This window comes from Halichoerus grypus, chromosome 4, assembly GCF_964656455.1.
Source record: "Halichoerus grypus chromosome 4, mHalGry1.hap1.1, whole genome shotgun sequence".
Taxonomy (NCBI): Eukaryota; Metazoa; Chordata; class Mammalia; order Carnivora; family Phocidae; genus Halichoerus; species Halichoerus grypus.
Genome location: NC_135715.1, coordinates 187,240,996 through 187,259,916, shown reverse-complemented (window position 1 = coordinate 187,259,916; position 18,921 = coordinate 187,240,996). Strand labels below are relative to the sequence as shown.

At 46.9% G+C, this 18,921-nt stretch overlaps 1 protein-coding gene across 2 annotated transcripts in view; it reads right to left on the bottom strand.

Annotated features, from left to right (window-relative positions):
• DGKD (diacylglycerol kinase delta) overlaps positions 1–18,706 on the bottom strand; it is a 115,104-nt gene extending 96,398 nt beyond the window's left edge. For both annotated transcript variants that reach the window (XM_036109591.2, XM_078071471.1), the window contains exon 1: positions 18,522–18,706. In XM_036109591.2, the coding sequence (XP_035965484.2) occupies positions 18,522–18,677 (156 nt within the window). In that variant the 5' untranslated portion in view covers positions 18,678–18,706. The remainder of the gene's footprint in view (positions 1–18,521) is intronic.
• Positions 18,707–18,921: the final 215 nt, after the last annotated feature.

The window sequence follows — 18,921 nt, the reverse complement described above, 5'->3', positions numbered from 1 at the left end:
TGGTTTTAGTACCAAGCGCGGCCAACATCACAACGCTGATCACACTTCCCCAGCCCTGGCCACATGATTCAGACGTGGTCACAGAGACCTACACAGATGTCCTGCCAGGGCTGGGGAGGCAAGGGAGCTGCTTCACCCATGTGTGAGAACATGTGTGGCTTCGAGTCCCCCTTCCCCATCCCTCTCGCCTTGAATGCAGACACCATGTCTAGGGCAGTGGCAGCCATGGGGAGACCGTGAGCTGGGAGCCAGCGGCCTAAAGGTGGTAGGGCGGAGAGCACAGTGTGGGGTCCTAAAGGCATCATCAATCTGCCAAATGCATTCCTGTCTACTAAAGGTGGGTTGGCTGAGTTAGCTCCTGCTCGGTCACCATCAGTGGCTGTTCTATCACCAAACGCTGCTGTCCCACGGTCCAAGGCCTCACACTCTAAACGTAACTCATGTCAAACCAGCCTCATCACCCCCTCACTTTCTAACTTGCTCTCCCACCGCCCGTATCTCCTCTTTAGTTAACAGCATCATCAAAGCTGAAAGAAGCATCAGGCATACGCAACTTCTTCCACCTTCACTCCCCATCCCTAACTGGTTATCCAGTCCTGACCCCACTTTAAAATCACTCAAGATTCTGTTATTTTTTTTTCAAAGATTTTATTTATTTGACAGAGAGGCACAGCGAGAGAGAGGGAACACAAGCAGGGGGAGTGGAAGAGGGAGAAGCAGGCTTCCCGCGGAGCAGGGAGCCCGATGCGGGGCTCGATCCCAGGACCCTGGGATCACGACCCGAGCCGAAGGCAGACACTCAACGACTGAGCCACCCAGGCGCCCCTAAAATCACTCAAGATTTGCTCTATCTTCAGGCCCTCTGCCATCAGCTTAGTTCAGATCCCCACCTTGGGCTTAATTTATTCTGTCTCCTGTCTCTGTGTCTCAGTGTCTCTCAAGGGTGACCCAGTCCACCACTATCAGAATCCCTGGAACACTTGTGAAAGGAGCAATCCACTGCTCCTAAATCCTGAGAATGTGAATTTCTGACCAGAGCCCCAGGAGGTACCTGAGCACACTGAAGTCTGGGAGCCCCTGTTCTCCATTCTCCACCATCCTCCCTCCAACCTGCTTCCAGTCTTCTGCAGGTACTCAACTCCCACTGCCAGCAGCATTACCTAGCAAGTTCTGAAACACTGCCAGCCACCCCCCAACAGGGGCCCAGGTAGCCACAGAGTTTAAAAGCTCCCCTGAGGACATGAATAGGCACCCTGCCCTAAGCAAAGTGCCCCGGCCCACTTACAAATACCCCTGGTTCTCCTGCGTCTTGGAGGGAAGTCAACCATGGCATTCAGGGCTCCTTCCAATCCAACAGGCTCCTCTCCCACCCACCCCAGGGCCTACTACCTCAGTCCCAGAACCATCGGACCCATCTGACCCAAACACACCAGCTAAGCCTATGCTTTTGGACAGATCCTTCCTCTGCCTAGAATCTTACTGCGGATAGAAAACTCCTGTGCTTGAGACCAGCTCAAATGCCACCACCTCCAGGGGCCTTTCCAACTTCCCAGGCAGAGCTAGCTGTCGTGCGCAATGCAAGCCTACGACCCTCCACCATGCGGCTGACTCCCTGGCCAGATCAAGGGGGTCCCAAGGGCTGAGGCTGTATTAATGATCCTAATCACCCCGGTGCCCAAGACAGCACGATCTGAGGAAACTTTCTGCAAAATATCATAGAGGGCTAATATGCCTAATCTATAAGAGCTTCTAAAATTTGAGAATAAACTAACAATCTGGTAGAAAAATGGGTAAAAACTAAAAGAATCCGTTCACAAAAAAATAAGTAAAAATGGCCCTTAAACACGTGAAAATATGCTTGACCTATGTCATTTAAAAAAAAAAAACTAAACTAAAATACATTTTCATCATGGGATTGACAGAAAAAAAAACAAACAGGCACTGTAGGTGAAGCCGTGGGGAAACCAGTACTATGGGCACCACTGATCCAACAGGGCCTGAGGTGAGCCCTGAGGACAGGGACCTGCCAAAACCTAACAAACCCACACATCTACCCTTTCGCCCTGCACGCCCACTCCAAGGAGCCCATCCCACAGATACTCTGGCAAAGAGCATAAAATGAAGTCCATACAAGGCTATCCACTGCAAAATATTATAGCAAAAGACTGAAAATAATGCAAGTGGTTGAATAAGCTATGGTACATTAAAAAACAAAACAAAACAAAAACAGAATACTATACGGTCATTAAAGGAATGAGGAAGATCTTTATATAGCTATGAAATGATCTCCAGATTCTTATATTAAGCGGAAAAAAGAAAGGTGCAGAACACATATGGAGCCTGCTACCTTTTGTGTTAAGGAGGGTGTGTGTGTGTGTGTGTGTGTGTGTGTGCGCGCGCAGAGATAAAACTTAAAAGCAACTATGTGTATATATTATTATTTTTAAATTTTCAAACAGAAACAATGGAAGAATTAACCAAAATAATAAAATAATAAAAATGGTTGAATGGTTCCCTCTGGGTGGGGGAGGGCCAGAGCAGACGAGACAGGGAAGGAAGCCAGGCCTCTAGAAAAAAGGACTCCCACAGAAGGGAGGCCGCCGCCACCGGGCGCAGCACCCAGGACAGCTCTCACTGGCCCCCATCTAGGGGCCTCCACAGATGACCCCACTCCATCTACACAACAACCCGCCTAAGAGAGGCACTGTGCGCATTCCCCTTCCTCACAAACATAGGCAGGGAGAAGACAGAGTCAGTGCGTGTGCAGGGCCTACTCCACACCAGGAACTTAGGAAGCCTCAGGATCTCATATGATCTTCACCGCTGTAAAGAGTTACATTTCCTATATGAAGAAACTGAGATCCAGAGAGGACCTACGTGTCCACAGAGAAGGGACAGACGTGGGGTTCAAGCCCAAGTATGTCTGATTTCCACTCTTTCCACATTTTGATATCAAGTGAAAAAATAAAAGAGTATGCTCGATGAAAGGTTTTCTTTTGTTTGTTCTTACAAGTAAGACTAGGCGCGCCTGGGTGGCTCAGTCGTTAGGCGTCTGCCTTCGGCTCAGGTCATGATCCCAGGGTCCTGGGATCGAGCCCCGCATCGGGCTCCCTGCTCGGCGGGAAGCCTGCTTCTCCCTCTCCCTCTCCTCCTGCTGTGTTCCCTCTCTCACTGTGTCTGTCAAATAAATAAATAAAATCTTTTTAAAAAAATTTTTTTTAAATAAAAAAAAAACAAGTAAGACTAAACCACAGTCACAACTAATCCTCCCACTTCCCTGGGGTGAGCACATGGAAGATGTGCACGTGTCGGGGGGCACAACCATCCCCACTGCACACCACGTGCGCGAAGCCAACCACCAGCAGCAGGAGCGACTTCCAAGTACACACACACACACACACACACACACACACACACACACACACGCTGTGGCGCAGTCAAGGCACCACGGTCTGGCCTGGCTGCTGTGAGCCTACAGAGCACAATCCTTCTCCCCATGGACTGGTGGAATGAAATGCACTCTTTGTTTCAACAAATATTTATTGAACACTTAAGTGCAAGTACGGCTGGGAATATGATGATGAAAGAGACAGGACCCTTGACCCTTAAGGAAACTGTGCAGACAGAGGGATACTTCTACGAAGTAAAAAGTACCATAGGAATTTGCTTTAAATACTCAGAAGACAGCGGGGCTCGGGGCTGGGGAGAGAGGAAACAAGAAAGACACAATGCTGACGACTGCTTAGCCTGGGTGACTGATGAAAACTCCTCTCCCTGTTTTTGTGTATGTTTGGAAATTTCCATCAGAGGTACAGACAGGGTGCTCTGGAAACTCAGAAGTGAATGAAACACACCAGAGGCCTGAATGCAAGGCCTGGAGCTGCTACCACTGGGGCTAAAAGCAGCCACTCCCCTACGCCCCAGTTCCTGACCTGCGGATCCCACCTCGGGGGGTGCTGCCCAGAGCAGGAAATGCACATGCGCTGCGAAGGGCAACACGAATGCAAAGCAGTGTTATAACCATCACTACCCAAACGCCTCTCCCCTGGGTTCCAGTGCCCCCTTGCCCGTTTTCAGACAGAAGGTAGAAATAAGGTCCTGTGTGAAGCAGCCACCTCTGGGCTGCCGTGCTTACGGGAAGTGCTCTTTCTTCACTTGAGAACACTCAGTCCAGCCACTAACACCTGCCACTACCATCCTGCGATAACATCCTTCGTGTGTTCTCGGCACATAAATAAGACAGAAAAGTGCAGTTCTGTAATATACAAATTATTTAATAATCTGCTTTTCCAAATATATTGTGACCAGATCTGCTTTTTTGTGTTTCTCTGTCACCTCTTTCTGGTTCATCTTTTCAAATGCTTAAGGACACTGAAATAATTATGAGCAAATCTAAAAAACAGACAGCATTTCATATATGAAATAGTTTCAAGATCAGGTTCAAATATATCTTTTTTAAAAAATATATCTTATTTATATCAAGACCTTGAACTCTGCTTAGATAAGTTTAGCATTATTTTCAACACAGGAGTTAAAAGTTTAAACAAAGGGAACATAACTGAGATACTGCATATAATGTATTCATTTATTAGAATACTATGAAGTTTAAATCCTATGTTTTTACAAGTCATGCCCTTTTGTATATCTGGCTCCGTACACTTCATCTGTTTTGATCTGACAGCTGGAACTATTTCAACTGTGTTTCAGGACATTCCAGAGAACAGACTAAGGGCAGACTTTTCTCCATCTTCTGCTACCTGCACACAGCATCCTATACCATCCATGTCAGGAAACCTCAATTGAAGGACAGCATGTTAAGCTTTTGTTTTTGTTTTCTTTAGTATACAATATGCTCATTTTAGAAAATTCACAAAAGTAAAATAAAAATAATCCACATTGCACCACCCCTGGTATCAGGGCACAGTCCCTGGCATCGGTTTGGACACTTTCTTCGTCTTACTTCCCATGCACGGTGTTTTGCACACAGCTGAACGGCATTCCGTACACACTGCCTCTCTGTTTCCCCAACATCACAAAGTACTGTCCACATTACTGCCTCCTCAGTCACCTGAAAGGCTGCAGTAGGCACAAGAGCCACAGCTCGCTCTGCCACTTCCAGCTGTGTGGTCCGGGCCCTCAGCCCCCGCATGGTGACCCTCGCGCACTTTTGAAGGTGAGGTAAGACCATCTATGCAGCATGGAAAAGGTATGTCGGCTCTGGTCCTTAACCCACTGAGTTGTTACACTGGACTATCTCAGGGTTTGCAACTTTTTATATTTAATGCTGCAATAAACATAATGTCATTGTGCTTTTTCATATTTAAGACTATTTCCTCATCATACATCCCACCAGTAGAATTACTGAGTCAAGAGTATGGACTTTCCATGTTTTTCAAACATGTCACCAAATCATTTCCCCAAATGGTTGTACCCGTATGTGCTGCTGGAGAGTGAAGAAGCTAGAGGGTTTCTATAAACAGCAAAATTCCAGCTCATGCACAATACTGGCTACATATAAAAATACACTTAGACAGTTATGACTAGTAGACAGTAAAAATACACTTGGGCAATTAGACTCATAACTCAGTACTGACAAACCTGGGTTTTACTTGCCCTCTTAAAGTGCCTGAAAACATAGAAAAAAGAGATTAAGAACAATTTCTTAGACTTCCTTTTCACTCAGCTTCTGACTACTAATCCATCTTTATCAAAGAGTTCAAATATAAAGACCACCAGTGGGATTAGACTTAACAAGATGAGTATTTATTGCAAATTTTCCCAAACCATGAAAAGAACTGAACCAAACTTGAAATATAGGAGAGTTCTAGGACAATAGAAAGTCAGAAATACAAATATTTCCTTTCAAACCCTTCAAATGTGTTAACTGTCTCATAACCATCTGTAAGAATGATTCTATTATGAATCCCTCTATGAACTCCACTGAGACCAATCCAAAATGGTCAAGATTACCAACCAATTCTGAGAAGCTCATAACTGATTTTAAGTATTACAGGGTATGTAGCTTGAGAGGCCAAATCCAGCTGGAAAAAAGTGGCCCTCTTCAAAAAACGGTGCTGGGATATCCACATGCAAAAGACTGAAACTGGACCCTTTCTTCACGCCATATACAAAAATTAACTCAAAAAGAGCTAAAACCATAAAACTCTTGGAAGAAAACACTGAAGTACATCTTCATGACCCTGGATTTGGCAATGGTTTTTCAAATATAACACTAAAAGCACAAGCAAGAAAAGAAAAACATAGATAAACTGGACTTCGTCAAAATTTAAAACTTTTGTGCATCAAAGGACACTATCAAGACAGTGAAAATAGAGGCACCTGGGTGGCTCAGTCAGTTAAGCGTCCTACTCTGTTTCAGCCTGGGTCACGATCTCAGGGTCATGAGATCAAATGTCACGCTGGGCTCCACACAGTCTGCCTGGGATTCTTTCCCTCTCCCTCTCTCCCCTTCTGCCCTTCCCCCGCTCACAAGCACAGTGTATCTCTAAAATGAATAAATAAAATCTTAAAAAAAAAAAAAAAAAGACAGTGAAAAGAGAACCCACAGAATGGGAAAAAATTCATTGATCTGATAAGGGTCCAGTATTCAGAATATATAAAGAACCCCCAACTCAACAACAAAAAGATAACCCAACTTAAAAATGGGCAAAGGACTGAAATAAACATTTCTCCAAAGATACACAAGTGTCCAACAAGCACATGAAAAAATGCTCCACATCATTAGTCACTAAGGAAATGCAAATCAGTACCAGGAGATACCACTTCACACCCACCAGGATGGCCATGATAAAAAAACAAAAAAACAAAAAACAAGTGTTGGCAAGTGTGGAGAAACTAGAACCCTCCTACGTTGCTGTTGTGCTGTTGGAAATGTAAGATGGCATGGCCATTGTGGAGAAACAATTTAGAGGTTCCTCAATAAGGTAAAATCACATAACTACCCAACAATTTCACTCCTTGGGTAAATACCCAAAGGGACTGCAAACAGGCATTCAAACAATAATTTGTTCATAGCAGCTCTATTCAAAACAGCCAAATAGTAGAAGCAATTTGAATATACATCAACAGATGAAGGGATAAACAAAATGTGGTAGATCCATACAACGGCATACTATTCGGCCATAAAAAGGAATGAAGCACTGACACATGCTACAACATGGATGAACCTTGAAAACATCATGCTAAGGGAAAGATGCCAGACACAAAAGGCCATGTATTGTATGATTCCATTTATATGAAATATCCAGAGGAGGCAAACCCACAGGGACAGAAAGCAGATGAGTAGCAGGGGAGGAGGAGGGAATGGGGAGTGACTGCTTAATGGGGAAGGGGTTTCCCCGTAGGGAATAAAAAAGTTCTGGAACTGGGGCGCCTGGGTGGCTCAGTCGTTAAGCGTCTGCCTTCAGCTCGGGTCATGATCCCAGGGTCCTGGGATCCAGCCCCGCATCGGGCTCCCTGCTCTGCAGGGAGCCTGCTTCTCCCTCTCCCCCTGCTTGTGTTCCCTCTCTCGCTGTGTCTCTCTCTGTCAAATAAATAAATAAAAAATCTTTAAAAAAAAAAAAAAAGTTCTGGAACTAAATACTGCTGATGGTTGCACAACATTGTTAATGTACCTAACGCCACTGAACTGTATACATTTAAAAGGGTTAAAATGGGGGGGCACCTGGCTGGCTCAGCTGGTAAAGTGTGTGACTCTTGATCTCAGGGTTATGAGTTCAAGCCCCACACTGGGCAAAGAGCCTACTTAAAAATAAAATAAGTAAAAGTAGGGACGCCTGGGTGGCTCAGTTGGTTAAGCGACTGCCTTCGGCTCAGGTCATGATCCTGGAGTCCCGGGATCGAGTCCCGCATCGGGCTCCCTGCTCGGCAGGGAGTCTGCTTCTCCCTCTGACCCTCCTCCCTCTCATGCTCTCTGTCTCTCATTCTCTCTCTCTCAAATAAATAAATAAAATCTTTAAAAAAAATAAAATAAAATAAAATAAAATAAAATAAGTAAAAGTAAATAAAAATTTTTAAAAAATAAAATGGTTGGGGCGCATGGGCAGCTCAGATGGTTAAGAGTCCGCCTTCAGTTCAGGTCATGACCTCCAGGTCCTGGGATCTGCCCATGTCGGGCTCCCAGCTCAGCGGGTAGTCTGCTTCTCCCTCTCCCTCTGCCTCTCCCCCTGCTTGTGTTCTGTCTCTCTCTCTCTCTCAAATGAATAAATAAAATCTTTAAAAATAAACAAATAAAATGGTTGAAATGGTAAATAAAGAAAAAGAACAAGAGTGCCCCTCTTCCAACTTGCTACAAGGGACAATGCACCACTCAGCCTGGGTCCTGGGGTGTACTTCACCATCGTGGGGCGAGAGGAGCCAGGCTCAGGAAAACCACCACAACCCAGGCACCTTCACCTTCAGATGCAGAAGAGCAGAGCCGGCCGGAAGTGGGTGGCAAGTGACCCAAAGCATCGCACTACTCAGACTGAGGTGGTGGGCAGAGCCGGCCCAGACTAACACAGGCCAGCACTGGACCTGTGGCCAGTCTCGGGCGGGACTCGCATTCCCTCCAGCAGCCAAGCACACAGGTAATGGCAGTTCAAACCCGCAGACCGGCAAACACATTCCAGGACTGATAAATCAAAACAAGAAAGTGGGGGTGGGAGGCTGAAAATACACCATAAAGCACATGCATAAATCTAAATGAATTTATTACAGAAACCAGAAGACCATTTTAGCAAATATGTGCTTCTTGTTTTAAGATTACAGGAAGACACTGACTCTATTAAAAAAATTAAAGTTTTTTCAAGGACAGGGAGCACCAAAATGAGAACAGGATGAAATTAAAGTACAACAAGCTGTGATACAGGACATGATTAGAAAAGGAAGCAAAAACAATCACCCCCCAGCAGAATTAAAATCCACATATGAGAGGCTAAAGGGAAAAACATACACTGCAGAAAATGTCATTGGTTGTGTACAAGACAAAAGTGAGACTTCACAGGAAGCTGCAGGATACAGTGGAGAAAAGCTTATGGACAGAGTGGTGAAGGGACAGATTTACCTACAAATAATAAGAACCACAGAAAAGGAACACAAAATAAATGGAGATGCACAACTGAGAGGTACAAACCCAAAAAAGGAAAGCAAAGCCCTGCCAGGCTGATGTGCTAAACTCACTGGGCACTGCGTGCCCCAGGCCCAGTGGGGAGGAGGGCAGCACCGCTTGCCGGCCAGGGCCAGCCACCTCAGCCCCAGGTCACCGTGCCCCACGACCCCACCTCGGGCTCCAGCCCAAAGATGAAACGACAGATCGTGTGACACCCCAAGCAAATGCTCACAGGCCAAAGAGCCAGCTTGAAGGGGCTGCCCTAGGAAAAAGTGGGCCATTTGAGCATCAAAAGGAATGATTGCGACTGACTGCAAAACACTGAATAAAAATAGTGAATCAACAGTGACAGAGAGGGAGAGCAGAAAGGGAACGTTTGCCTCCGCTGGAGAGGACTCTCCTAACAAATCCTTACTTTGAAAATTGGTAATTAAACAGAAAGAATCCAGCAATTACCCTGCCTTTTTTAGGAGAAATTGTAGCCCTTCCCCAGTTGAAGTGGGAAAAATTTACAGAAGAATACCAACAGACAAACGCGCAAGAGATGACAGAAAGGGGGGAATCTCCATTTTGTAAACTCATAATGTAATTGATTCAGGCAAGTCTTATGTATGAATGCTGAAAACCGTTAAAGATGAGGATATCTGCATGGTGCCCAGGAAGCACCTCATAGGGCACCTCCTCACAAAGAGGGATATCCACATTTCCAATGGAAAGATCTAGCATCTCCACATAAAGCAAATGATGAGACAGCAGAGGGGACAGCCTGACAGGACACTGAACATCCCAGATCGAGGAGATTTAACCAAAACATCAACCTGAATGTAATCGAGTCTTCAAACCTCTCGCTTCCAGTTTACAGCAAATGAAAGGATCAAAGAAACCACAAGGAAACAATCAGACAAATCCAGACACGGATTTTACAAGACCACTGCCCTCATCTCTTCAAAAAGTCAATGTCATCGTGGGGAGGGGAAGGAGAAGGTGCCTGTGGGGAGCTGAGAGACTGAAGAGGTACAACAACAAAATACAATGCATGAATTTTGATTGGTCTGTGGTCCACCAAGGGAGGCTATAAAAGACATTTTTGGTTCAATTGGGGGAATCTAAAAATCATGTGCTCATTAGATATTAGAAAATTACAATTAATTTTTAGGTGTAATAATGGTACATAGGAAAACATCCTTATTTTTAGGAGTCCTTATTTTTAGGAGTTTAGGTAGAATAATGGCACATTTAAAAATGTCATTTTTAGGAGATGCATGCTGAGCTATCTAGGGGTAAACTGTTGTGATGCCTACAAATTACTTTCAAAAGGTTTAGCAGATTATTTATATTCAATACATATAGATAAGGCATTTGTGGCGATACATTAACAATTACTGATTCCTGGTAGTAAGTATATTAGGCATACACTGTACTATTATTCTTTTAAAATTTTTCATAATTAAAAATTGAAAAAGAGCTTTCCTTGCAAAGATACTCTTCACAGAATATATAGTACAACCATTACAAGGGATAAGAATAAAGAGATTTTAATAATACAGAGAAATGCTCATAACATTAAAGTGAAAACTTACATACACTTTCATTCCAATTCTGTTAACATACCCAGAAAAACAGTCTAGAAGGAAATACAAAAGTAACAGTAATGATAGTGCAGGTGGACCTCTGGGTGCTGAAATCGAGAACTTACTTTCTTCCCCTCCCCTCCCTTTCCTCCTCTTCCTCCCCAGCTTCTCCCACTTCCTTCTCTGACTGGTCCTCCCCCCTGCTCTGCCCACATCCTAAAGCCAGTGGCTGAGCTGAGCGGGCCCTCCCTCCCACCATGCTCCCTCTCTCAGGCTCCAGGAACCACTCCCACTGTTGCCACATGACTGTCAAGTGGATGGGTAGGACCCAGTAGAAGAGGTGCAATCTGGAATCTACAAGGCTCGGGTGGCTTCATGGCACACTGGCAAGCCACGTAACTACTCTGAGTCTATACCCCTCATCTGTGAAATTGGGATAGTTGAGAATAAGAGGATCCAGGGTACCACTGCAGCAGGGCCCAGTGAGAGCAAAATCCCAGAGCTGGTCCTCCACGTAGAGCTCCTTATCTCAGAGAAGAGCTCCATTATCCAGTCAACGGAACCACAACCTTCCTCTTCCCCAACACCCACACCAAACCATCACTAAGTTCTCACAATGCCAAATCCAATGAATTCTATCACCACCACCACAACCTTGGCCCAGGTTACCAGCACCCACTCAGGTGGCTACAACAGAGCCAGAGCGATCCTTTCAACATAGATCAGATTATATCTCACTCCTTCCTAGAACCTTAAAGGAGGGACAGCTGGCTGGCTCAGTTGGTAGAGCATGCGACTCTTGATCTTGGAGTTCAAGACCCATGTTGGGTGTAGAGATTACTAAAAAAAATAAAATAAAATAAGATCTTAAAGCAATAGCACCCCACTCCTACAGAGCCCCCCAACGCAGCCTCCTACCCAGCTCCCCAGCCTCATGTCCCTATCAAGGTCGCCTTAAGTCTTGCCAACTCTATACACACCAGCTTTCTTTCAGCCCTTTGACTTCCCCAAGTACCCTCTGGCCACAGAGGCTTTGTATACCTCTTTGACCAACTACAACCTCCTCACTCTTTTATTAATCCTTTAAGAAAAATCTTTTTCATTATAAAATAGCACACATTAAGTCCACAGAACAAAAATGCATAATTATCACAAACTGAGAACCCACCACCTAGGTCAAGAAACAGAACACTACCAGCACTCCAGAAGCTTCCTCTCTCATGTGCCATCCAATCACTACCCATATTTTCCCATTATCCAGACTTCTCTGGTAATCATTTGTTTGCGTGCAAGCTTAAAGACACAAGCAGGCAAGACTAAACACCTTAGTGTCCTATCCATTCCGTCCTGGATATAAATGGAATCATACACAACATTCTTTCATGTCTGGTTTTTTTGGCCAGACTACATTAATGCTGTGATTAATCCTTAAATCAGCAGGTAGCAGCAGTTCATTTTCATTGATGCGTAATATTCTCTTGAAAGAACATACCATAATTTACTTATCCATTATACTGCTGACTGATGTTTGGGTTCTTTCCACTTTTGAGCTATTAAAAAAAACACACTAGTAATACTCTTGTACTCTTACGTTAGCTCACGTAAGCTATTAGATATATACATCTAGAAGCAGAATTGCCAAAACATAGGGTATACATTTTTTCAACTTTAATAGACATTGCCAAAATGTCTTCTAATGTGGTGTTACCAACTTAATATTCCCACCGACAGAAGATGAGCTTTCCTTGCTCCACATCCTTCCTAACACCTGGAAAGAGACATCAAATGAAGAGATACACAGGGCAAGGTATGGGAGTGGGGAGGAGCAGAGCTTCCATGCCCCCTCTGGGCATGCCAATCTCCCCCACACACACATTAATGCGTTCACCAACCCAGAAACTCCTGGAATCTCCTTGTTAAAGACTTTATAACTCAATCTCCAAACCCCCTCTGCTCCCAGGAAGTTGGGGGTAAGGCTGAAAGTTTACACCTCTCATCACTTGTTTGGTCTTTCTGGTTACCAGCTCCCATCCTGAAGCTATCTAGGAGCCCCATCCCGAGTCACCCCATCAGCATAAATTCAGGCGTAGCCACAAGGGGCTCATTACGAATAATAAAAGACAACCTTATCACTCATGTTCCAAGTGAACATGAATTTTAGGGGGACACTATTCCAACTATTCCTGACCCCAAGGTAAAAAGCAGCCAGCCCCAGATGCCAGCTCACTTCCACAGACCTTCATCCTCCCAGTTCCAGCCCTGTAATACTGCATTATCTTATCAGCTGCCTCCTATTAGCAGATGGTGCTTGGCAGAAGGCTGGTCAGTTACTCGGCCCACCATTACCAGAAGCAGAAGTCACTTTATCCTACTCATCTCCTCCTACCGCCCCCCTCCCAGTAGCAGGTCAAATTCACCTATTACATCTTCTCAAAGTACTCAGGCTAACACCTGCTTAACGCTCATCCCTGTCACAATGCCACACTAACTGTGCGATTACCTTATTAATGTCTGTCTTGTCTTAGCTCCAGGGGTGTTTACGGTTGCTGTTCAGTAAGGTACCCCAAGTGCCTAGTACACTTAATATTTGCTGAGTTAAAATGAATCCGTGAAATAAGAAAAATAATGACTAGCCCATGGTATTCCCACTCGTATTTAATAAATTAACTTTTTAAAAAGATTTTCATTGCTATTTGTTTGCCACATTCATTTTTATTTGCTCTCTTGGCTGCTAGAAATGACGAATCAGCCAGCTTGAGATGGGGGAGGAGGGGTTCAGAGAGAATGATTAAAAAGACAGAAATAATCATAAAAGAAACCATTTACTGAAGGCTGACGACATGCCAGGCCCTATGCTAAGTGTACGTAGATTGTTCCATTTACTTCTATGACTTAACATCATTTCTATTTTAGGGATCTGACAACTCCTATTATCCTTTCTATTTTGCAGATATGGAAAACTGAGGCTCAAGGCTCATTTATTGTCGCTACCACCAACCCAGGAACTGGTATTTTCCCTGTTTCATATCAGGAAACCAAGTCTTAAGAGAGATCTAGGAACCTGTCCGTGATATCTCGTGTCTCATAAGTGGGAGCGAAGGGTGTGAATCAACTTCGTTTAACACCAGAGTTTAGGCTCTTAAATACACATGTGAGCTTTAAAAACCTTTCATACGACTACCCACCCGCTAGGACGGCTATAATTAAGACGTAATAACTGAGGGCGTGGAGAAACTGGAACCCTCACACACTGCTGGGGGGAAGGTAAAATGGTGCAGCCACTCTGGAAAAGAGTCTGGCAGTTTCTCAAAGGTTAAGCACAGAGTTACCATGTGACCCAGCAAACCTATTCGCAGGTAGACACCCAAGAGAAATGAGACATATGTCCACAGAGAAACATGTACGTGAATGCTCACAGCAGCCTCATCCAGAATAGCCAAAAGTGGAAATAACCCAAATGCTCACACTCCAACATGGATGAACTTTGAACACTTAACGCTAAGTGAAAGAAGCCAGACACAAGAGGCACATACTGCATGATTCTATGTATGCGAAGTGTCCACAATCGGCAAATCCTCAAGACAGAAAGTACATTAGCAGTTGTCTAAGGCTGAGAGAGTTGAGAAGGAATGAGGAACGGGTGCTAATGGTTATGGGGTTTCTTTCGGGGGTGATGAAAACATTCTAAAATTGACTGCGGTGATGGTTGCACAACTATGCATATACTAAAAACCACTGAACTACACACTTTAAAGGAGTTAACTGCGTGGTATGTGAATTATATCTTTATAAAGCTATTTTTTTAAGTCTTTTACAACTTAAACATTTTGCCTAATATCTGCTAGTCTTCATTTCACAATGGGAAAAATGCTTTGTTTAAATTTGAAATCAGGAATATGAGCACTTTTGTGCACAAAGCCAAAAATGTAAACTTTTTTAAAACTTTGAAATAGATTAGGGGCGCCTGGGTGGCTCAGGTCATGATCCCGGGGTCCTGGGATCGAGCCCCGCACTGAGCTCCCTGCTAGGCAGGAAGCCTGCTTTTCCCTCTCCCATTCCCCCTGCTTGTGTTCCTGTTCTTGCTGTGTCTCTGTCAAATAAATAAAATCTTTAAAAAAAAAAACAACAAAAAACTTTGAAATTAGATTACACTCTATCTTAACTGATAATGCTTCACAGAATCACACTGTTCTTTATTCAAATTTCAAAATACTTCATAATGTGCTAGTGAATTACTCTACCAGTGTATTAGCCCCATCTTCTTTTTTCACTCTAACTATGAGGTCCTACAGAGTTGTTATTGCGCGCTACGGTTAGGAAATACAAATGAAGTAATGTGTTTGCTGGACACAGTCGGAACTTTGGAAAATATCAGACGTGTGAAATGCTAAACTACTAAATGACCATGTCAAATCTCCACTCATCAAGTTTTCGTAATGCTAAAGACTTGGGGAAAAGTTTTAAGAGAACCTCATAAACTAAAGATTTCTTTGGGGTTTGGGAAGGCTTCTTTGACACGTATGGCATATGGACTTGTTTCTCAAAGTCTGGTCCATGGGCCAGCAGCAGTGGCAGCAGCATCTCCTGAGAGCTGATTAAAATGTAGACTCTCGGGGCGCCTGGGTGGCTGAGTCGTTAAGCGTCTGCCTTCGGCTCAGGTCATGATCCCAGGGTCCTGGGATCGAGCCCCGCATCGGGCTCCCTGCTCCACGGGAAGCCTGCTTCTCCCTCTCCCACTCCCCCTGCTTGTGTTCCCTCTCTCGCTGTGTCTCTCTCTGTCAAATAAATAAAATCTTTAAAAAAATAAAAAAATTAAAAAAATAAAAAATAAAATGTAGACTCTCAGGCCCCACCCCGGACCTACTCAACCAGAATCTGCATTTTAACAAGATCCCCGGCGATGTGCCTGCACATTTCTTTTTCCATTAAGACAGCTCTTAGCTTGCACTGGACTGGTATTTCAAAAACTTGTCCTCAGTTCCATTCCTTGATCTTCTGCTCTACTCCAAACTGCAGAGGGGCTGATCCCTAACAGGCTGGGTTTCCCAAGCAAGAGGGGGATGGGGTGAGACTCCGGCAGCAGCTGCGCCCTCTGAAGGCACCAGGCCCACCAGACAGCCCAGGGCAGCCTCTTGGCAGGCGGGAGGTGCTCCTGGGGTCCGAAATGCTACCTCCTCCCTCTGTCCTCCAGCTCAGGGGTGACAGTGGGCTCCTATTTGTTGCCTCATCAGCCACTGTCTGCATCCTCAGTTCTTCATCACCTGTGTGACCACTCCCCTACATTAAATTCCCTCTGTTTTAAAGATTTCTTTTTTTAATTTGAGAGGGAGAGAGAGAAGGAGAGAGAGCATGTACCAGCACAAGTGGGGCGAGGGGCAGAGGGAGAAGGAGAAGCAGACTCCCCACCGAGCAGGGAGCCCGACTCAGAGACTCACTCCATCCCAGGACCCTGGGATCATGACCTGAGCTGAAGTCAGACACTTAACCGACCGAGCCACCCAGGCGCCCCAAATTCCATCTGTTTTAAATACTTCAAGTGGTTTCAGCTTTCCCGTTTAGACCCAGAATGATACCCCGTACCATTCTGGATATTTCTCTTAGGCACCACATATACCAGAGCAATTTTCTGAATGGCTTATCTGCTTCAAAAAATGGGGGGGGAGCTATTGCACACAGAAAACCTCACACTTCCCACATTCAGGCAATCTCTAACAACGTGAAAGAAAAATGTGCCTTAAGCTATTTGCACAGCAGATGGGACTGTATTCAGCAACTCAAATCCTCAGGGGGTATTTTTAACACTCTCCCCATCACTCCTCCTCAGCCAGAACAGCTGGTAGGTACGGCAGCTATTGTGTTTGGGTTTTTTTGGGGGGGTGGGGGGAGAACGCCTCCTAAAGAATACAATTCTGGACAAACACTGGAATCTCTGAGAGATCTAATCTTAATCACACTTGTAAATCACATGATCCACCCCACACTGGGCACATACCATGCTCCAGGACCAAACAACAGGGGAGAGCAACTCTTAACAGTATCATTTAGGGCTACTTGGAGATCTTCCTAAAAGCACATCTGACTGGTCACTCCCATGCACTGAGTAACCGTCAGCGGCTCCCTCCTGCCCAAGGCCGAAAGCCCAACTCCACAGCTCACCCTTTAAAATCCAGCCCAATCTCCCTTTCCAGCCTCTTCCTAATTCCTCTCAACCTGACCCGCTCACCTTCAGATCATTCCCAGGTGTGCCTAAACCTTTAGCTACAGATGTGTCAATATGCATCAACTATGTGGAAAGCGCTTCCTTCCCCTTTCCCTCAAGATCTGTTTAAAGAGGACCTCCCCTCCCTGCCTGCCAGGGTAGCTGGATTCTCTGTCCCCTGAGCTTCCACAGCACTTACTAGGTCATACTGTCACATGCACAGGTGTCCATCTCCCACAGACTAGGAGCCAGACTCCTACTACTGTACGTCTTGGGATCCTGACCACGGTTCAGATCCAGATCCGCCTTTACTACCTGTGACACCCTGGGCAAGTCACTTCACCTCTCTACCTCGATTTCCAATCCCATAAGACAGGGACGATAGCTAACACCCAACTCAATGGGTTCTCGCTAGTACTAAATGAGTTACAGCCCATGTAGACTGCTGTAAAGTTTAACCCAAAAAAAGTGCCTGGCACATTGCCTGGTAAGCGCTGAAGAATTGCTCTCATTACAATTATTACTGTTACTGTTACGCCTGCAACAAAGGAGGTGTTCAATACCTATTTGCTGAGTAACTGGAACACTTCACAATAAACTTGTTTGTAACACGTTCAGACCAAAGACTACCCCCACCAAAGTATCAAAGGCTGACAGAAGGTAAAGCAAGAAATGGCTCCCACGGTGAAAGTAGCAGCTGAACCTCACTGGCCCCGGAGGAACAGCGCACTGCAGCAGGATGAGAGTCTGTGCCAGCTGGATGTGCCGGGGCTGCCCACAGACCCGGCCTGCCCTCCGCCACCTGTCCAGCCACCTGCCCGAGGCAGCCGGGTTCTAACACACAGGGCTCACCTGTAGCCAAAACCATAAGCAGTTTTCAAGGGGAACCGCAATGGGAAAACAAAGGGCGCAACTTTCCTCCTGCAGAAAGGAAATGCGTCTTTCTGCTGCGAATATTTAGCGCCTGGAGTTCTCCGCGGAGAGTTAGGTGCCCAGCGGGTGCGCAGCCAGGGAAAGCCCCCTCTGTCGGCTTTCCCCAGAGGCAGGGACAGCCGGTCATAGAACGCGCATCCCTTCCCTTAAGGGCACGAAAACCCACGCGAGTCAAGGAAGAGCCCCCACACCCGGGTCCAGCTGGATTTCCCAGGGGACCACAGGTGAGTCTGCAGAGCACCCAGCGGGAAATGACCTGCTCAGTCCTCAGAAACGTGCAGAAGCCGGGGCTCGGGGAGCGTGCGCTTGCGGGACACAGCCAGCAGCCCCCACTTCTGGTGCGCTCGCCCCCCGCCTCTAGGCCTGTTTCCTCCCGCTCCTCGCAGCGCGGGGCTTCCTCGCGGCCCACCCGCGGCGGGTGCCCCTGGCCCCGGCGCCCCGCCCCACCCGCTCGGCCCCGCGCGGCGCCCACCTGCGCCCCGGGCCCGGGGTCCCCGCCGCCACCCCGCCGGAGGACGCGCTCAGCCCGGGCGCGGGGCGGGGCACCCGGCCCGTTACCCCGTGGGGCGCACTCCGCCCGGACGGCGGCGCCCGGCGGGACCCCGGGCCGGGCTGGGTCGGGCCTGGGCGGCTCTCGGGCCGGGCCGCGGGCCTCACGGGGCTGCCGCGGCGTGAGGGGCGCGCGCCCGGGCCGCCGCCGCGGGCTCACCTTCTGGCGGATCTGGCCCGACGTGGACACCTTGCGGATGAGCTTCTGCGGGGAGCCGGGCTCCGCCTCGGGCTCGCTGTCCGACGACTCCTCAGGCGGCGGCGGCGGAGGTGGCTGCGGCGGACCCGGCGGAGGGGCGCCCGCCGCCGCCGCCATGCTGCCGGGCCAGCGCGCGCACAGCGGGCGGGGGCGGGGCCGGGGGCGGGGTCTGGAGGGCGGGGCCTGTCGGGGCGGGGGCGGGCCTGGGGCCTGGGCGGGGCCCCACGCCGCTGCGCCGCGCCCCCTGCCGGCCGCGCGCGCAGCCGCAGATGGAGCGAATCTCGGGCCCCTCTGCCTCTAACCGCCCCTCCATGTCCCCTGGCCCCTGGTCTTAGCGTCTGCTTTCTGTCTAGGACACAAT